At 35.6% G+C, this 17,103-nt stretch overlaps 1 protein-coding gene across 2 annotated transcripts; it reads right to left on the reverse strand.

Moving 5' to 3' along the window:
* Positions 1 to 469: 469 nt before the first annotated feature.
* Positions 470 to 16,617, reverse strand: olfm1a (olfactomedin 1a). 2 transcript variants are annotated; one of them, XM_077231813.1, is made up of 6 exons: positions 16,167 to 16,617; positions 11,191 to 11,340; positions 10,898 to 11,053; positions 8,472 to 8,691; positions 4,181 to 4,287; positions 470 to 2,450 (listed from the first exon to the last, which is right to left on the reverse strand). In XM_077231813.1, exons 1-6 carry the CDS (start codon positions 16,230 to 16,232, stop codon positions 1,776 to 1,778), a joined length of 1,374 nt encoding a protein of 457 aa, XP_077087928.1. In that variant the 5' UTR covers positions 16,233 to 16,617; the 3' UTR covers positions 470 to 1,775. The 2 variants fall into 2 exon arrangements, with proteins under 2 accessions (XP_077087928.1, XP_077087927.1); XM_077231812.1 differs by lacking the exon at positions 16,167 to 16,617 and adding an exon at positions 13,322 to 13,620 and having other exon boundaries at positions 1,567 to 2,450.
* Positions 16,618 to 17,103: the final 486 nt, after the last annotated feature.

The raw sequence follows: 17,103 nt of genomic DNA on the forward strand, positions 1-17,103 counted from the left end.
GAATAGTGGTTTGCCAGTGTCATGGTGGCTTGAATTAAATGTGCATTTGCTGAGCTCAGACAGACCAGACAATTCAATTTGACACTGCCTTTAGAGAAGAGCTGAGGGCTAATGAGTTGCTCTGTCTTTAGTGCATATCCCAAGGCTTCCGGATCAGCCTTTTCACTGCAGCCAAACAGATGAGGTCATCACTTTCTGCCCCCGTTACCATGGAGAAAAAATATAGGCTGGTAATGATATCCACCTTTAGACTGATTTTATTTTTCTTTAGACTATTCAGTCCCATTTGACATTTCCCTTGGCTTCAGAAGGATTCGGAAGCTGAAGTCAGGTCATTATCTGCAGAAATCTTTTTCTCCACACACAAAAGAGAATATTGTTTTCTTTATGTATAGAACTTTATTTTGGAGACTGTCATTTGATCTACACATATCTGGCTCAAGATTTCATTTGCTTCAGGCAAGAAGTGTAAAATAAAGACTGGCTTTATTGATATGAATCACATTGCAAGTACAACACAGACGCAAGCATAACAGTTTTAGATGACGCCATCTATTTCTTCTAACTAAGATAGCTGACACATGAATCTGTCTTGAAATACAATCATAGAATAATAATACCTTGTAAATACATTTTTTTCACATTGTCTTTTGACACTTTTTTGTGGACAACTATATATATATATATATATATATATATATATATATATATATATATACTATTGGCTTCTTTTTCTTACAATCCATCCTACTAATTAAAAGTCACTTTATAAACACAAATTTAGAAAAAAAAGATAACCCATAACAAAATATACAGCAAAAATGAAACAGGGCAGAAAGCTTAGCAACCCCATTACTAATCTAATCTCTTTTTCACATTCAAGGTTCATATTACTGCAAAAAAAGAAAGATAAAAAAAAAAAAAACATACAATCTTGTGAATTGTAGTGCTAAAAAATGCTCATGCAAAAGTTTGCGAAGATCAGAAAGTACATACAGTCACAACAACACACTGCAGTTCTTTAACAGATTGCCTCCAACAGTCAGTGCCTTCGGTTCTTTAGTTGATGTTAAATAGTTTTGATTGCTCTCAATACAATGGACATAACTGGGTAACTTAATGACATCTTTCTCTCATCAAGCTTCTCTGCCCTCTACTATGTAATTGAATCATGTTCATAAGCTGTACAAGTAATACTGTATGTATATATATATATATATATATATATATATATATATATATATATATATATATATATATATATATGTGTGTGTGTTATTTTTGTTTTAAGAATAAATCTAACCGAATTTTGTTAAATTTATGCTTAAAGGGGCATTCGGCCACTCTAGCTATTTCTTTGCTGATTTTCACTTTTGTTGTCGCATGTTTTCTCAACGAGCTCCCCCTACACCTGTGAGGCGTATATTTCACAACAATGTTAAGTTGAAATAGTTGCCAAATGCCCCTTTAATACTAGAAAAAAGCTTATTATCGTACGTAATTTTGCTTAATCATTTTTCAACATTTTTAAATGTACAATAAGATAAAATACTAATTGATAAAATCTTTTCTTTTTTTAGCAGTGAAATTTCAAACACAATTATCTAAAGAGAGCTTAAAAAAAGATACTTTTTGGCAGCTGTTCATTATGTTGCCATTAACTATTACTTTTGATACGCCTTCTTTTATTGAACAATCATCAGGCATTACTCTATTTTTCAGTAATAAATTCCCTCAGTGCTACTGTATAGCTTGGACGGATGGAGAATGCCACTTTAGAGTTCCTCAGAGCGAATGAGGTGGAACAAGGTGACATTATACAGTACCTGGTGTCCATTGTTCCATGCATAAAGAGCTCTGTCTCTAGGGTTATAATCCAGCATGGAGATATGGGAATACTTGTTCTGTAATGGGATGTCGATATACTCATAAGTAGAGGAGTTGGTATGGAAAGCATAGTAGACCTTTGTCCCTCCCGAGTATCCATTGGTGACATAAAGCGTCCCGCAGATCATGAAAGCCTCGCCTGCGCTCCTCTTTGGGTGGTTGGTGGTGTAGCTTTTGATGATCTGCAGGGTTGATGGGTTGAGCTTGCTGATGATAATGTTTCCAGCATTTTGATTGGTGGCATACACGGCCCAAAGCCCACCTTCGTCCACCATTAGGTCAATGTCGGAGTGACCCCCCCAGGAATAGTGGTAGCGGTTGTTGAAGCCGGCGTAATCCAGCTGACCAGACTTGCTGATGGTGGCTGTCTTAAAGTCGAATTTGATGATGGTGTTGCTTTGGAACTTATTGAAGTAGATGGAGCCGTTGTAGACCACCTGTCCTGTGCCCGACCAGGGGTGAGGAAGTCGATGTGAGGTGAAGTTGTCCGAATACATGAAGTCGGCCATGGACTTGTATTCCCGGACAAAGCGATTGTTGTGGTAGCCGTCCATGTACCACACCTGGTGGAGGAAAAATGAGTGAGCATCAGTGTCCTAACTATTAATTAATTCAAAAATGCATTACAAATGCATACAGTTACTCATGCTATAGTAAGCAGGTTTTTAATATTTGAACATTTTCTGGGTAAAAAATGTCAGGGTGAGACAACTGTCATGATATAAAAGATCCTGGAAAGTCTCATTAAAAGAATGAAATACTTGAAGAACACCTTATTAAGCACTTTGGTATAGTCTTTTACTATTATTAGTAGCAATTTTTTTTATTTTTTATTAAATGGCTTCACTGGTTTTAATATTTGAAAACTTCTGTCAATCAAATAGCCAAGTCATATGGAGAGACCAACATGCATCAACATACTTAAAAAAAAAAAAAAAAAAAAAAACTTAAATGATATCATAGAGAGGACCCGTGCAGACCCTCATGACTGTGTTAAGATCAATAAGCCTCTTAAATTATCTGAAAATATGACCTTTCTGTGACAAGGCAAAGTGAGTTCAGGTTGTAAAATGTATTGTGGTATAACAAATAATGACATTAATGAATTAATAAATATGAATTATTAATTATTTATAAATTAATAATTCATTCTATTTGTTAAAAAGCTTTTAATTTAAGTATAATTATATGTATTTTAAAATATTGATTAAATGTGTACACTCACGTGTATTCAAGGTTTAAGGAAAATATGTTATTACTTTTTATTTGATGTTTACACCCCATGACATTCATTTGGCTTGTCGGCTTGATTTTTTCCCTTTTCTTTATTGTGGACAATCTTATGTCATTGATCCCTTCACAGTCAAGGTCAGAATGTAACCAGAGTCCTTCTGTTGGTCTGTCTGTTTTTTTTACTTGCCTATATTAGCTTATCCCTGCAGTGAACCTATTTCCTAAAACCCAATCCTTAAAACAAGCACATTTTAAAATGGTCTGACCCTTAAATATATGAAAGCTGCACTCTACGGCTATCAGAGGCTTCACTCAAGGGCAACTCTCTGACCCTTCATCAATCATTTAAGGCTCAGACAGATCTGCAGGCCAGATGCCTTTCTGTTTCTGGGCTTTTCTACTGGATCGATCCATCTCAAAGGGGCTAAAAACTCCACAGCTTCACCTTCAGCCATCCTCTTTGAAGTTGTTACATTAATATATGATGGGATCATGGATTAGTTGTCAAGCAACTTACTTGCTACTGACATCTAACCAAGATGGATGTGTTAGATTTGTTCAAGAAATTGGAGAAAGACAGAAAGCTTGCAAAGGCAGGGAACTAAAATAGTCTTACAAGATTTTTGTTTTTAGCACAGACTACTAAAGTATGTGTGAAAATAAAGATATGAAACCAACAGCAATATACCAACGCTTATGTGTGGGAAACACTGACACAGGAATTAACAGACATCATTCAGCTCTTACTGGGAATGACTTTGCTGCCACACTAATGAGTGTTGCAAGATTTACACCTATCATTTGCATCTTAATGTGTGCTGGTAAATTAATAAACCACACTCTTGGCATGTTTGCAAGAAAATTTACTGCAGGGATAAAAAGAGTGCTGATAAGATGAAGTCAAATACATTTCATTTTAGCCAAGAAAAAAACGTGCACACACAAAAAAAAAAAAGCCAGTTGTGATTAAAATGAGGGGTGTGAAGAGATCAAGGATATTTTCTACTAGACAAAAATCCAAAGGAATTGAGTTAAGACAGTAAAGATTTGATGAACTCACCCTCGTATCACCGTCAGGGGCAAGCGGATCCGTCATCCAGGATCCATATCTTGATCCAGATGTCTTCATGGTTATAGCATCACTTATTCCTGTCAGCTTCCCACAAGCTGGTGATGACAGTAAAAAAAGATAATTTATTTTCATAAGTTTTTATAATTTACTCGCCCTCATGTAGTTCCAAACCTGTATGTAATTTTGTTAAAGTGTAACTATGCATTTAAGTACTGAGTAATAATAATTAACTTCATGTACTTAATATAGGGTTAGGGTTTAGGATTAGGGTGTGTTTTAGGGTTAGTTGCATGTATTTATAGTAATTACTATAGTAACTACATGTAACGTGTAAGAAGTACACTGTAAAATAAAGTGTTACCTACATTTTGTTTCTTCAGTAGAACACAAAAGGAAATATTTGGATGAGTTTTTAAGCTGCTCTTTTCCATGCAATGAAAGTGAATGGTGACAAAAGGCTGTCAAGCTCCAACAATATCAAATCAAAAATGTGTGCAGTTAAGACAGTAAATATTTGATGAACTCGACCATATCACCATCAGGGGAAATTATAAGTTATTCACTGATAATATTCTATTGTGCGTCGGGATGTATCACACCAGGTTTGACGTCAGTGACACCAAACGTCATTGGTTCTCATGTGTTACATAATGTGATGTGCCACATTTGAATATGTGCATATTATGACTTGGAATATAGTGCATGAGTTGGAACTACTGTGATGCTACTTTTATGGTGCTTTTTGTAATTTCTGAAGCTTGACAGCCTTTGTCACCATTACACACAATTTCACAAATTTTGCTTTCATTGCGTAGAAAAGAGCAACATCAACATCCAGTCTAAGATCTCTTAGAAAAAAAATATATATAGAGCTGTAATGACCTGAGGGTGAGTAAACTATGAAAGAATTTTCATTCTTGGTGAACTCTTCTATTTCCTTTAACATGTTGCCCCTTTGCTTTCTTTTGAGGGAGCGAAATGCTGTTAAACTTCAATGTTCTGCACTGGTAAATGGGCTTGTGGTGGATGGGGGAGGCGTTGGAGTTCCTGTCATATTCTGCCGTGTGTTAGGCACTCACGCAGAAGTTTGCAGGCATCAGTGAACCTCTCATACTCTCTGTTTTGACACAGTGTCAGACAGACGCACTGGAGCATAACTTCTGTAGACGTCTGCAGTATTGTAAGAGTCCTCACAAGGAAGCGTGTTCTTCTCTCATTTATATACTTCTTTCTGGACCTCTTTTTCTGTCACTTTATCAGAGAATTGATGCTGTACCCCTTTCTCTGGTTGTTTTGTTGTGGCAGTTCTATGGGGAATAGAAACTACTTTTAAACGAAATGTACATTTATAGATACTCCTCTGTTTCCCCATGATATTTTTTTTTTACAATATTCTGTTCTTGACACTGAAATGTGATCTTTTTGATGCTTTATATAAAACCTCACTGGAGCCAGTTCTTGTGAAAGAACTGTTTTAAATGTCACTGACCTGGCTTTCTGGTGTCATTACTTGGCTCTCCAGAATACTTGATTCTGATTGGTCAATCACTGAAATATAATGACATTAAACTGTATGTCTGACAGTTTTCAAGTCTCTTGTTTCCCTTTGTGCTCTCTTTCTTCTTACATAAAAAAACACCCTCAATATTTCATGTTCATGTATTTATTTGTTCAGTGAGTCAGCCAGTCATTGTCACAAAATAAACCCTTTCACGATGATATAAAACCCTTCTGCTTTACGTCTGGGTTTATTTTGCGATCATGACCAGCCGACAGTCCATTATCTCTTATTTATTTTATATCGTTCTCTTCTTTCAGATAACACATCAGCGGGCTATATTATATATTTAAAAAAAATACAAGCTTTGGCATACAATTACTGCAATCAAATAATACTGATTTACCCTACATTAAATTCACTGCAAAGCCCTTGAACAGACTGACCTCTATACGATTACTCATAATCTGCTAATATTGACCTGTGCAATTCCATAATCCTTTTGGGATTGAATGAGTTGTGATTTATTCACCCAATTCTCTGTTCCAAAACCTGAATTCAAAGATATTGTATGACACACAATATTCAGTAAGTACCAACCTGACTAATTGTCTCAGCACAGGCGGTCAGTCTTTCCACCAGACCCGATGGCCAAATGTTAGTTGAATTTATGTTAGTGTATTTAGGAGATACATAGAAAAAGTACCTTTTCTAGGATTGCAAAGCAGTGGTACAACTGAATATACTGTGGATTGAAGGCTGGGATCTTTAGTGCTCATGATTGCTGACTGTTGATGCAATTATGTTGAAATATACAGCAAGCATCACAGAGTTCACAGCCCTACATCGCTAATGTGTGACTGCTGCTCTGCATAGATAACATGTTTGTGTCATTTTCCCAGATATTTACATAATGCCATGGCATTAAATGTGTCTTCTGCTAAATCTACTATGCTATGCATAATGGAATGCCATTGGATACATAATCAGTTAGAGAAGCTTAGCAGAAACCCATTACTAGTAATGTATAAATAACTCTTTGCGTCGACTTTAAAACAACATATGCACCTTAATGGAATTGTAAATGGTTGTTGACTTTTTTCAATCAATATTTTAATAAAATTTTACATATGTATGTAAATACAACATAATAATAAAATTACAGGAAAATTGATTAAAATAGAAAACAGTTATTTTAAATTGTAATAATATTTCACAATATATGTTTTACCATACTTTTGATTAAATAAATGCAGCCTTAGTGAGCATAAGATACTTATTTCAAAATATAATATAATATAATATAATATAATATAATATAATATAATATAATATAATATAATATAATATAATATAATATAATAAAGCTTTTTAATTAATATGACCTATTACAGGTATTATAATTATAGAATAATTGGAAATGGTTTCAAAAAAGTTTTTGATTAATTATAACATCATATCACAGGACACTGTTAAAAATGCTTGACATTTTATGGTAAACAATCACAAAATAGCTGGTTCAGGCTTGCTTCTCTCAAAACACTATTGACTACAATTAAGGCCATCTCATTTATACTGTACTGGTGAACAAATTATCAGTGGGGTTTTTTTCTCATCCAAAGATTTAACTCCCTTGCGTAATGCAGCATTAGAAATGCATGCAGCCAGGAGATTACTGTACTGGGAATAGCAATCTTTCAATAGAATCCCATGATCATATTAAGATGGCTCTCTTTATCACTGCATGTAGCTTTTGGCTCAGTGGAAAACTCTACTTTTCTTTGGTATTTATTGTTAAGCACCAAACCCAGCATGCTGTCCTCCTTTAATCAATCAAAGTAAGGCTGCATTTGCATTATGCATGAGTAATAAATCTGTTATTCGTCTGAATCTAAAATAAATGCTCCAAAAAGAAGAGCAATTCTCTATTGTTACTTTTGACCTATATTCCAATGGATGAAGAGTTATTAAGATTTCTGTGAAAAATGTACATTTTGCTTTTGGATAAAATCATTTGATGTTCATTCAACTGAGGATTTGTCTATAAATCAGAGACATGTCCAAGACTGTGTCCTGTCATAATGAATTTGATAATGTTATTTAATTTACCTGTAAAGTCACTATGAATTCATACCAAGGCTCAGGTGGACCCAACGGCATTTTGTTAGAGAGAACAGCACAGCAGCTTCTCATTAGTCACGTCTGTGTCTAACATCCATATGAGATCCATTCCTCATTTTAGAATAAGGCAACATCTTGATTCTGCTGCTACTATCTGTATCAGATTAGCTATGCTGAGATACAGCATTTCAAACAGGGAAAGTGACAGGGATGAAGGAAGCACTGGTGCACATGTTGTGTTGTTTAGATTCAGCATGCTAATGCCTCCAAGCAGCACAGTAAAGTACTGTGTTTTGCTCAATCATCATTCACTGAGTTAGGACCATTGTATCTGAAGGGAAGTATCTTGAATTTGCATTTAAAAAACATATTAAGGCTATATTATTAGCTATATATACTGAGAACTTGGTGTGCCTTTATTCATGCCGTTTTAACTTTTTTAATAACTGTATAAAAGCAACACCAATATATAGTTTTTCCAGCTGCTTTTTCTGGGCTGTTCAAATCGTAAAAAAAAATTTAAATAGAGAAATCTTATTTACATGCATGCTAAAGTGTGTGTGTGTGTTATAACAACAAATTGTTCTTCTTGTGCACAGTCGTATATAATATAATGCAATGAAATATAAAGGTTTGTGTTTGTGCTCAAACTCATCCTACCTAATTTTTGCATGCATGCACGAAGCCTCTCCTCAAGATTAGACACCCTGTTGTGAAGCTCCTCGTAGTCAAAGGCCCCGATCTCCTCCTGCAGTTCATTTAGCACTGATGTCAGATTCTTGACCTCCTCTTTAAACTGCATTACCAATTTTGCATCGGCCTTGTATTCCTCCAACACTGGTATCATTGGCCTAAGTTCCTCCATTTTCGCTTTTATGGCCTGAAAGGTTAAAATAGGCTTGGTTCAGTAGGCATGCGTGCAACGATTGCGTCCAAACACCTGTCTTGCCCTGCACTTGTCCTCTCTGCCTACTCTATCACGATTTCTGAGTGTGCCCAGCAAAACAGATGTAGAGTTCAACATGGCATAAAACAAGTTCTCAGTACACCAGCAAAAATTTGAAAAAACTCTCTTTATTTTCCAGCGTTTAAAATGCAAGGTTTCGAAGGTTACATGCTTCACATACAACAATAGTTTCTCTTGTTTCAAAATATCCAAATGTGCATAAACAAATCTGAATTAGGAAAAGACATGGAGAAGATGTCATAACATAAGAAAATCTACTCAAGGAAGGCTGCAATAGTGGCATGCACAAAAAGAGCGCAAACAGAATTCAAAGGTGCTTTGTATTTAAAATAAACTGAATGATGCAATCAGTTGACCAGCTGAGGATTACAATGGGATTGAACTTGTTCTTCAGTCTCTGCAGCTTTGATTTAATTCATAAAGTTAGCCCTGCAAGCAAGAAAATCAAATTTTGTTGAATAGCTAACTCGCTTAACCTTTCTAATACACACATTTTCACAGATACAGCTGTAACTACAGACATAATGCAACACATTTAATATGAAAAATAATGGAATAGGATGAACTAACAGACAAATGCATGCTTGAAATTATTTGCAGATGTGCAAATAATCATGACGGTTTATGCCCAAGTTTATGCACATCAATGAGGACATAGATTAAGATATATACAGAAACGACCATTCAAAAAGTCAATTGTCAGTTAAATATTTTTGAAAAAAGTCTCTTAGAAGAAAAAATAATATAGTAAAACAGTCACATTATGAAATATTATAATTAAAAAAATATATATATTTATAGTTTATTCATGTGATGACAAAGCTGAATTTTCAGCATCATAACTCCAGACTTCAGTGTTACATGATTCTTCGGAAATCATTCTAATATGCTGATTTGCTCCTCAAGAAACATTTCTTATTATTATCAGTGTTAAAATCAGTCGTGCTGCTTAATTTTGTTGAGAAAACTGTGATACGTTTTTGTTCACGATTTTTTGATGAATAGAAAGTTCAAGAGAAAAGCGTTTATATGAAAAACAAAATCTTTTGTAATATTGGAAATTTAATACTGTAAATAAAATCAATGCATTCTTTATAAATGCATTCATAAAATTGAATTAATCTCTTTTTAAGAAAGAAAGGAAGAAAGAAAGAAAGAAACTTTTGAAAGGATGTTTATATTTATTGTACTGGGATCATAAAGTGCAACATAATCTTCATCCAAACAAAGAAAATGCATTTCTCATGTCCTTTGATTCCATTTATCAAATTCATTCTTTATGTTTTCATACTTCAGCTGAAATGCCATGTTTGTATATATGCTCGGTGTATACCTGAACTTCTGAGACTGAACAGCGCTATGTAGGCCCTGGTATAAAGATCATAACGGTGTATTCGATGACCTTTTCCAGTGATTGCATCCAAATATTTGATGCTTTCATGTAATAAATGTTTAAAGGTCAAGCCTTAAAATGTTTTGAGTAGTTTTCTTACTTGGTAAATGAACAAGAGGTGCTGCCAACACTGGCCTTATATGACCTGCCTGACCATAATATTCAGTTTAACAAAAACAAAATGTTCAATGCACTATTTTCGTTTAAATGGCCAGATGATGCCGAAGGAGCTAAAAGACTGTGCTAGACAGATCTATAAAATCTATGCCACTTTGGGAGCTTGATACACACTACAAATTGCAATGCGCAACAAATCACTGCGCCTTCATTTCGAAAAATAGCAACGGCCTCATTAGCATGCAGATGCAATTGATGTCAGGCAGCTAACAATACCTAAGATGGCAAATGAATCATATTTTGTAATTCACTTGTGGGGAAAATGCCTGTGTCATCCACTCAGGAGGAGAAATCATTCATAACAAATATTCTGAGCTCACTTGGCATGCAGATATACAGGATATGAATATGCTCAGTTGTTTTCTAGATTGATCAAGATTGATTAGTTAATGTAATGTTAAAGTCCAGTGTTGGGAGCAGAATTAAATAAGCGAGTTAACCTTTTTGTAAATGGGAAACATTGTTTGCAGTTACGAATTAAATATGACATTTACTAATGGAATAACCACAATGAAGAAAATTTGGATGAGTTCATATTTTTGTACACACCTTGTATTGCTTTGCGATATTCTGCTTGTGGCTTTCCTCCACCTGTTTGAACTTAGATTCCAGGCCTTTCAACTGCACCTCCATTCTTTGCACATACTCCAGATCTTTCTGGGTCCTCTGGTCAAGACTCTGGATGGATTGAGTCATGTTCTGGACCTGAAAGAGAACATAAGAGACGAGTAATAAGCCATGTGCTGGGTGACAACCCTGCTGAAAAGATCTATGAAAGTGAGCTACTTATTCTGTAGGGCGTTGTGTGGATTATGTGTGTGTGAATTATTTTCAAAGGTTACTTTTTCCAGGAGCTGTCTCAGTTGTTTGGTCCTGGCGTCCCGTGAACACATGGTCTGCTGAGGAGCCACAACAGTGCACACACACCTGCCCTCACTGTCTTGCGCTGAGCTGTACACCTGCCACGACTCCTCAGGGTTAGCAGGCAGCACCTGGGCAAGGGGCAAAACAAAGAGGAAAAAAGGTCAGTGACTGCAGTCTTTGGGAATATAATAATAACAATAATAATAAATTGTATTTGTAATGCGCTTTTCTTAAAAAAAAAAAAGGAAGGTTGATTGCCTGAACACTTACACAAGGGTCAGACTGAAAGAGTTTCCTGGCCAGTTGACGGAAACGGTCATGCCAGTTCTTATGTTTCTTATGTTATGTCTTAATGTTTACGTTGCAATAATCGTACATTTAATCAATCATGTGTTTCTTTAAACTTGGTGACTGGTTTATGGAATGTTGCTTTTGTGAATTCTGCTGAAGTTAATATGTCAACAAGGTAATGTTATTTAGCTGTTTGATATAGATATAGATTTGTGATTGTAAGAACGACTTGTTAATCTTGGTAGCATGAGATTTATTCAAAAAGAGATTATAAACAAATCAGTAATGTGTCACACTGTATGCAATTGTTTTCCAGCAAGAGTGTTTATAATGTGTAGGCTATAGCTTTACAAAATAATATTTGATCATTTGTGGCAGGACTAAGGAAACTTATTATTGAGCCAAGCAACAGTATCTAGTCTCTGCTCTCTCTCTCTCTCTCTCTCTCTCTCTCTCTCTCTCTCTCTCTCTCTCTCTCTCTCTCTCTCTCTCTCTCTCTCTCTCTCACACACACACTCTAATTTAGTTTCTCCTTGTCCATCAAGAGCAGAGCATTAGAGGTCAATATATACTGACAAAATACAGTTGTCTAAGGATTTTCATAATTGGTGCTTTGATGTGAAATGGTCTTTTCTCGAAGGGGATTTTATGACCCAGTGGCTTTACATAAAAGAGCCATCTGGGAGAGTGAGCGTTTCCGTATGTCTTGCCCTAATCCTGAGTAATCTAATGAATAATCCATATTCAAAACCAGTGCGGAGAGAAAGCACTTTTCATTAAATCTAAGGAACATCTTTGTAAATCTGCTCCTATTGTAATGCTGAATTCAGATTAAAATACAATCTATTGTTTTTATTGTGTGAGGACAGAGCTTACCATAATATCAAAATAGTGACGGCATATATTAAAAAAAATATATATAGAAAAGATAGTATCTTTGTCTTGCTCACAAATAACTTTTTTAAATAGTATATTTCAACATAGCATTTATATAGGTAACTCATAACAATTACCCAAGACTACAAACCCACTCAAAGTCAATAATCCCAATCTCACCACCGCCTTAGTGTCGTCCCATAAATATGTCTAATGTCTTAAAAAAAATACACACACACACACACTGAACTTGCTTTCCTGTGTTCAAACTGTGTCAAAAAAATTTGTTCTTTTTTTTGTCATTGTACTGTTTGCCAACTTTTTGTTTCTACACTACATGATTCGTGCAGTGACATAAAAGATGAATAGGTAGTGTACAGTTAAAGTCATGCAATCTCATTGGATAATTGAGGTCTGTGACTTAGATTAAATTCCAAACAATAATTATATTATTATACAATATTATATATAGTAATAATTCCACTAATGCACAAAATCTGGATCAACATTAAACTGAAATAGTTGCACAATGAAACTCTCCTTATAAAGAGTATATGGTGGTACTACTGCACCATGGTAATGGTAATCATAGGGTAATACCATATACTTCAATCTGTAGTACTAAATAATTACCATATTCATATTATGGTATATGTTACTCCAATGAACAGCACTTAAAAAAATACTATGCACCATGTATAAAACATGATATTGGCATAGTCTACAACGTAAAAAAAAAATACTTTTTTGTTAGTTCTTTTTAATAGAGTTGGAATGTATTTTTATAGCCTACTGTATGATTATGAATTACATATTTTTTCCATTTTACAACATGCATTATTCAAATAGCATAACCATTTGTAACGTATAAATAATATAAATGTTTTTTTGCAGCTCATATTGTCTAAATTGAACATGAACAAAGAGAATAAGGAAACTCACGCCAGTACTCCGGTCCGGCACACCCGGAGGTGCCACGCTTAATTTGGTGCTATTCAGACCAACTAGAGTGGGCAACGTTTGTGACATCCAGTTGGTGATCATTGCCATCGTGCTGAGCACTACTCCAATTTTCAGCAAAGGCACCGACATCTCTACTGTTCTCTTTCCCAGTAACCTTCATTATACACATTCCAGTAGAGAACTGTGCTGGTAACCTGCGCAACTCACAGAGGTGATGTGCTTTTGTAAAGCATTCAGTGTAAATGAATTCATCTCGGACGTTTCTGCTCGCACCTATACTATACTGAACTTTATAATTACGCAAGCTCTCTCGGTTTATAAGCAGAGTGCTGTGCTGTCTCCTCTCTGCACGCGAATACCGAACGACGGCAGTTCAGCAGACGATCTCATCTCATTGGTTCCGTGCCCCCGCCCACCCAGTGTGTTGAAATATTATTCATAAATAATACAAACCTCCCCCTGACGCTCGACGCACGAACGAAATCATTAAACACGTAGGCTACAAAGTTTTCCTTAGTATCACGATACTCACACTGACAGCTATTCTTAAAACAGTTCATAGACAAAATAGTGCACTCTGCTCCTAGTCTTAATAGGCGCCTCCCTTTGATACAGAGAGTGATGTCTTAATAAGTAGGCTAATTAACTAAATATTTAAAAAAGTGTAATGAAACAACGTTTCAGTAGGCTACCTATGCATCAAAGTTGGATAAATGACTATAGGCCAAAACGTTTTAGAATGTGCTAAATAGATGGTTGAAAAGAAGACGCGTTCGTGGCAGGTCGCGACTGGAACGCATTCCGATTGAACGGAAACGGCAAAACATCCGTAGGCTACTGTTATTTTATTATTAACCTATTATTATTATTACTATTATTATTATTATTATTATTATTATTATTATTATTATTATTATTTTGCTTTGTTATAAAATTGCATAACATACATACACACAAATGGGCTGTCAAGTGTGGTGGAGATATACAATTTGGTTTAAGCGAGAAGAAATTACTGTCGACTCCATTGAATAATTCGCGCGCCGTGTAATATTGCGGCTCATTTGTGTAATAGTAACGATTACTTGTACCGCGACTCTCTACCTTATGCAGTACATAGGCACACACACACATTATGTATGTGCTAGACAGAATAAAGGTATATTGTTAATGCTCACCGAGCATTTAATTAAACTCTAAAATATCAGCAAATGTTAGATTAAAAAGATAACTCACATACGCACACTTTAAAACAGTGCTTTATGAGTGCCATTTACGAGTCACTTCTAAACAGGGGAATTTTAAAAGGATAGCTGACCAATTGTCTCTCATCGTGTCATGATATTATTTGACCAAAAGAGGGCAGTACAGGTTTATTCTCATTTTTTAAATTTTTATCTTGGACAAGCCAAAATGAGACCCACCGCCCCCTTGCCCAGCATACACTTGACTAGATAATTATTATAATTTTTTTGAACAAACATCTTTGGTTTGTACTAGGCTACACATATACACCATGTTCCTGATGAACTGGTGACAAATAGCACTCAAAGCCAGACATTTTAAAGATATTTAATGTAAGAACATCCTTTTCCTTTAAATCGTCTTCATTTCCTGTCCTTTTTCTATTTGATTTTGGCTAGCAACATTTGTTTTCACCTGCACAAACGTGGAATACCTGATAGGTCACTGATTTACACATGAGTCATTTCCTTCCTGTTCAGGTCAACCATATTTACAAACGTTTGGAGCTATTTTATAAAATAATTACGTGCATCAACTTATTTTGATTAAAGATTAATTAAAGATATCGTCTAAAATAATGTTTTACTTCTGAATTTATTTAACATGCTGTAATATGAAGTGCTTCTAATTCCATAATATAATAATTGGAAACAATGTCAATTTTGTGTAAACCTGCATTTTTATCAAATGAAACAGGAGCTTTTTTTTTTCTTCTTCAGTGATTTATAATTTGGGGCAGATTACAAATCATGACACAGGGCACTTAGTTTCAGCTGATTCAGTTACATTAATCATACAATAAATCACTGTCTTCTTGATTGCTTGTAGTGTTAAGGTGAAATAATAATACTAATAAAAAAGCCCCATGAAAGACAAAAACAAATGAAGAAAAGCAAAACTTGCATTTGGTTTCTTTCAAAGAACAGCCTATGAGATTATAGAAAATAATCTAAATTATTTTTCTGTTCATAAAAGCAAATGACCTTGCCCCTTCAGTATAGCTTTTTCCATTTCATCAACTCGCCAACAGTGTAAAATGTCAAAGGCGTAAGAAAAAACAGTTACTGAAGAGAAAGCATCACTGAGTGTGGAGAAAGCAATTTGCTTGCTATTTCTGTCTTCAAAGTGAGATTGTAGAGTGTCAGAGAAAATCACAGTGTGGATAATGAAAATACACAGTACAAGCCCTGGAGTGTTTTATCTTGAATAGGAATAATCATACAAAATACAATGATACTGATGATCATTCACACACAGAGACTTCACTGCTTCCAAGAGGCATTTATCTTTAAATACTAAAACTGTCAACTATTACTATGAAAACACATTTATTATCATGCACAACATATCCTACATAAAAGTTACTATAAAATAACCACTCTAGCCATGTGGTACAAAGGCTCTAGATACGAGAAACCCCGCTGTGATTTTCTTCTAAATGAGGTTTATCATATTAGTCCATCCCGATCTCTGCTGCCCAATACATTATTCTGCACTAATGATAATACCGAACCGGCTTATTTTGAGCATATCTGCCTAATTAGCCCGAGATGTGCGCTGAAAATGGCGTTTATAAACCTACTTGGGTGAGTTCAGTGCCCATCAGTACAAGGAGGGTGAGACTCAGGAGCTTGCTTGCAGGCTGCATCTTCTGCTGCCGATGCCACCTGATCCGAAGATATCACATGCAGAGCTGTTCTGTCCAGCTGTCCGGCTCTCTATGCTCCTCTTGAAATTGCGTAAAGGCTATGTTTTAATTCAGCGCCAAAATAATGGGAAAATAAGATTGGAATGGTTTACAGATGCGTCTTTGCATATTTATCTCATCTCAGCTCCTCGACGCCTCCTCGTCCTCTTTCTTCCTGGACCACCGATCCGATCGCGAATGTAGGGATGTGCACGAAAGCGGCGAAAATATTACTTCATCACTGGACAAACTTGGCTTGGTTAATACGAGAGGGAAGGTGTGGGCAGGAAATTTGAGAAGCGGGGCCAAGCAGTGGTGCTGTACCGGATGTGACACGGACTGGAGTGGGAAATTCAAGAAACGTATAATCAGAGGGACATGAGCAGCGCGCGCGCAGGGTGAGAAGCTGAGTGGAGAGCGCGCACTTGATCTGCTATCACTGTTGGACATGAGCTCTCAGTGCGGGTGAGAAACAGAGCAGTTCACAGCAGAAGTGCCAGGGTTTCACTAAAGGATACTAAAAAGAGGTGAGGTTGCCATGGAGACTCCTCCTTGGTATCCCTGGTGGGGAAAAAAATATGCTAAGTATACTTGCAGCCAGACTAATTTAGTATAGGCTACTTCAAGTGTGTTAATGATAAGTTAACTCTAAGTGTGCTATTTTGAAACAATTTTGTACTAAGTATATTTTAGGTGTAATTAAATAGTATTAAAGGATAACTTTAAGTGTATTTAGTGTACTTTTGTCTGCTTAATTGGAACAACTTCAAGTATACTTAGCATAGGCCTACTTTAAGTATATTTCATTTCTGTGTAGGGACTAATTACATGC

This window comes from Siphateles boraxobius, unplaced genomic scaffold, assembly GCF_051911475.1.
Source record: "Siphateles boraxobius isolate OS27281-9 unplaced genomic scaffold, OSU_SipBor_1 16, whole genome shotgun sequence".
Classification (NCBI taxonomy): domain Eukaryota; kingdom Metazoa; phylum Chordata; class Actinopteri; order Cypriniformes; family Leuciscidae; genus Siphateles; species Siphateles boraxobius.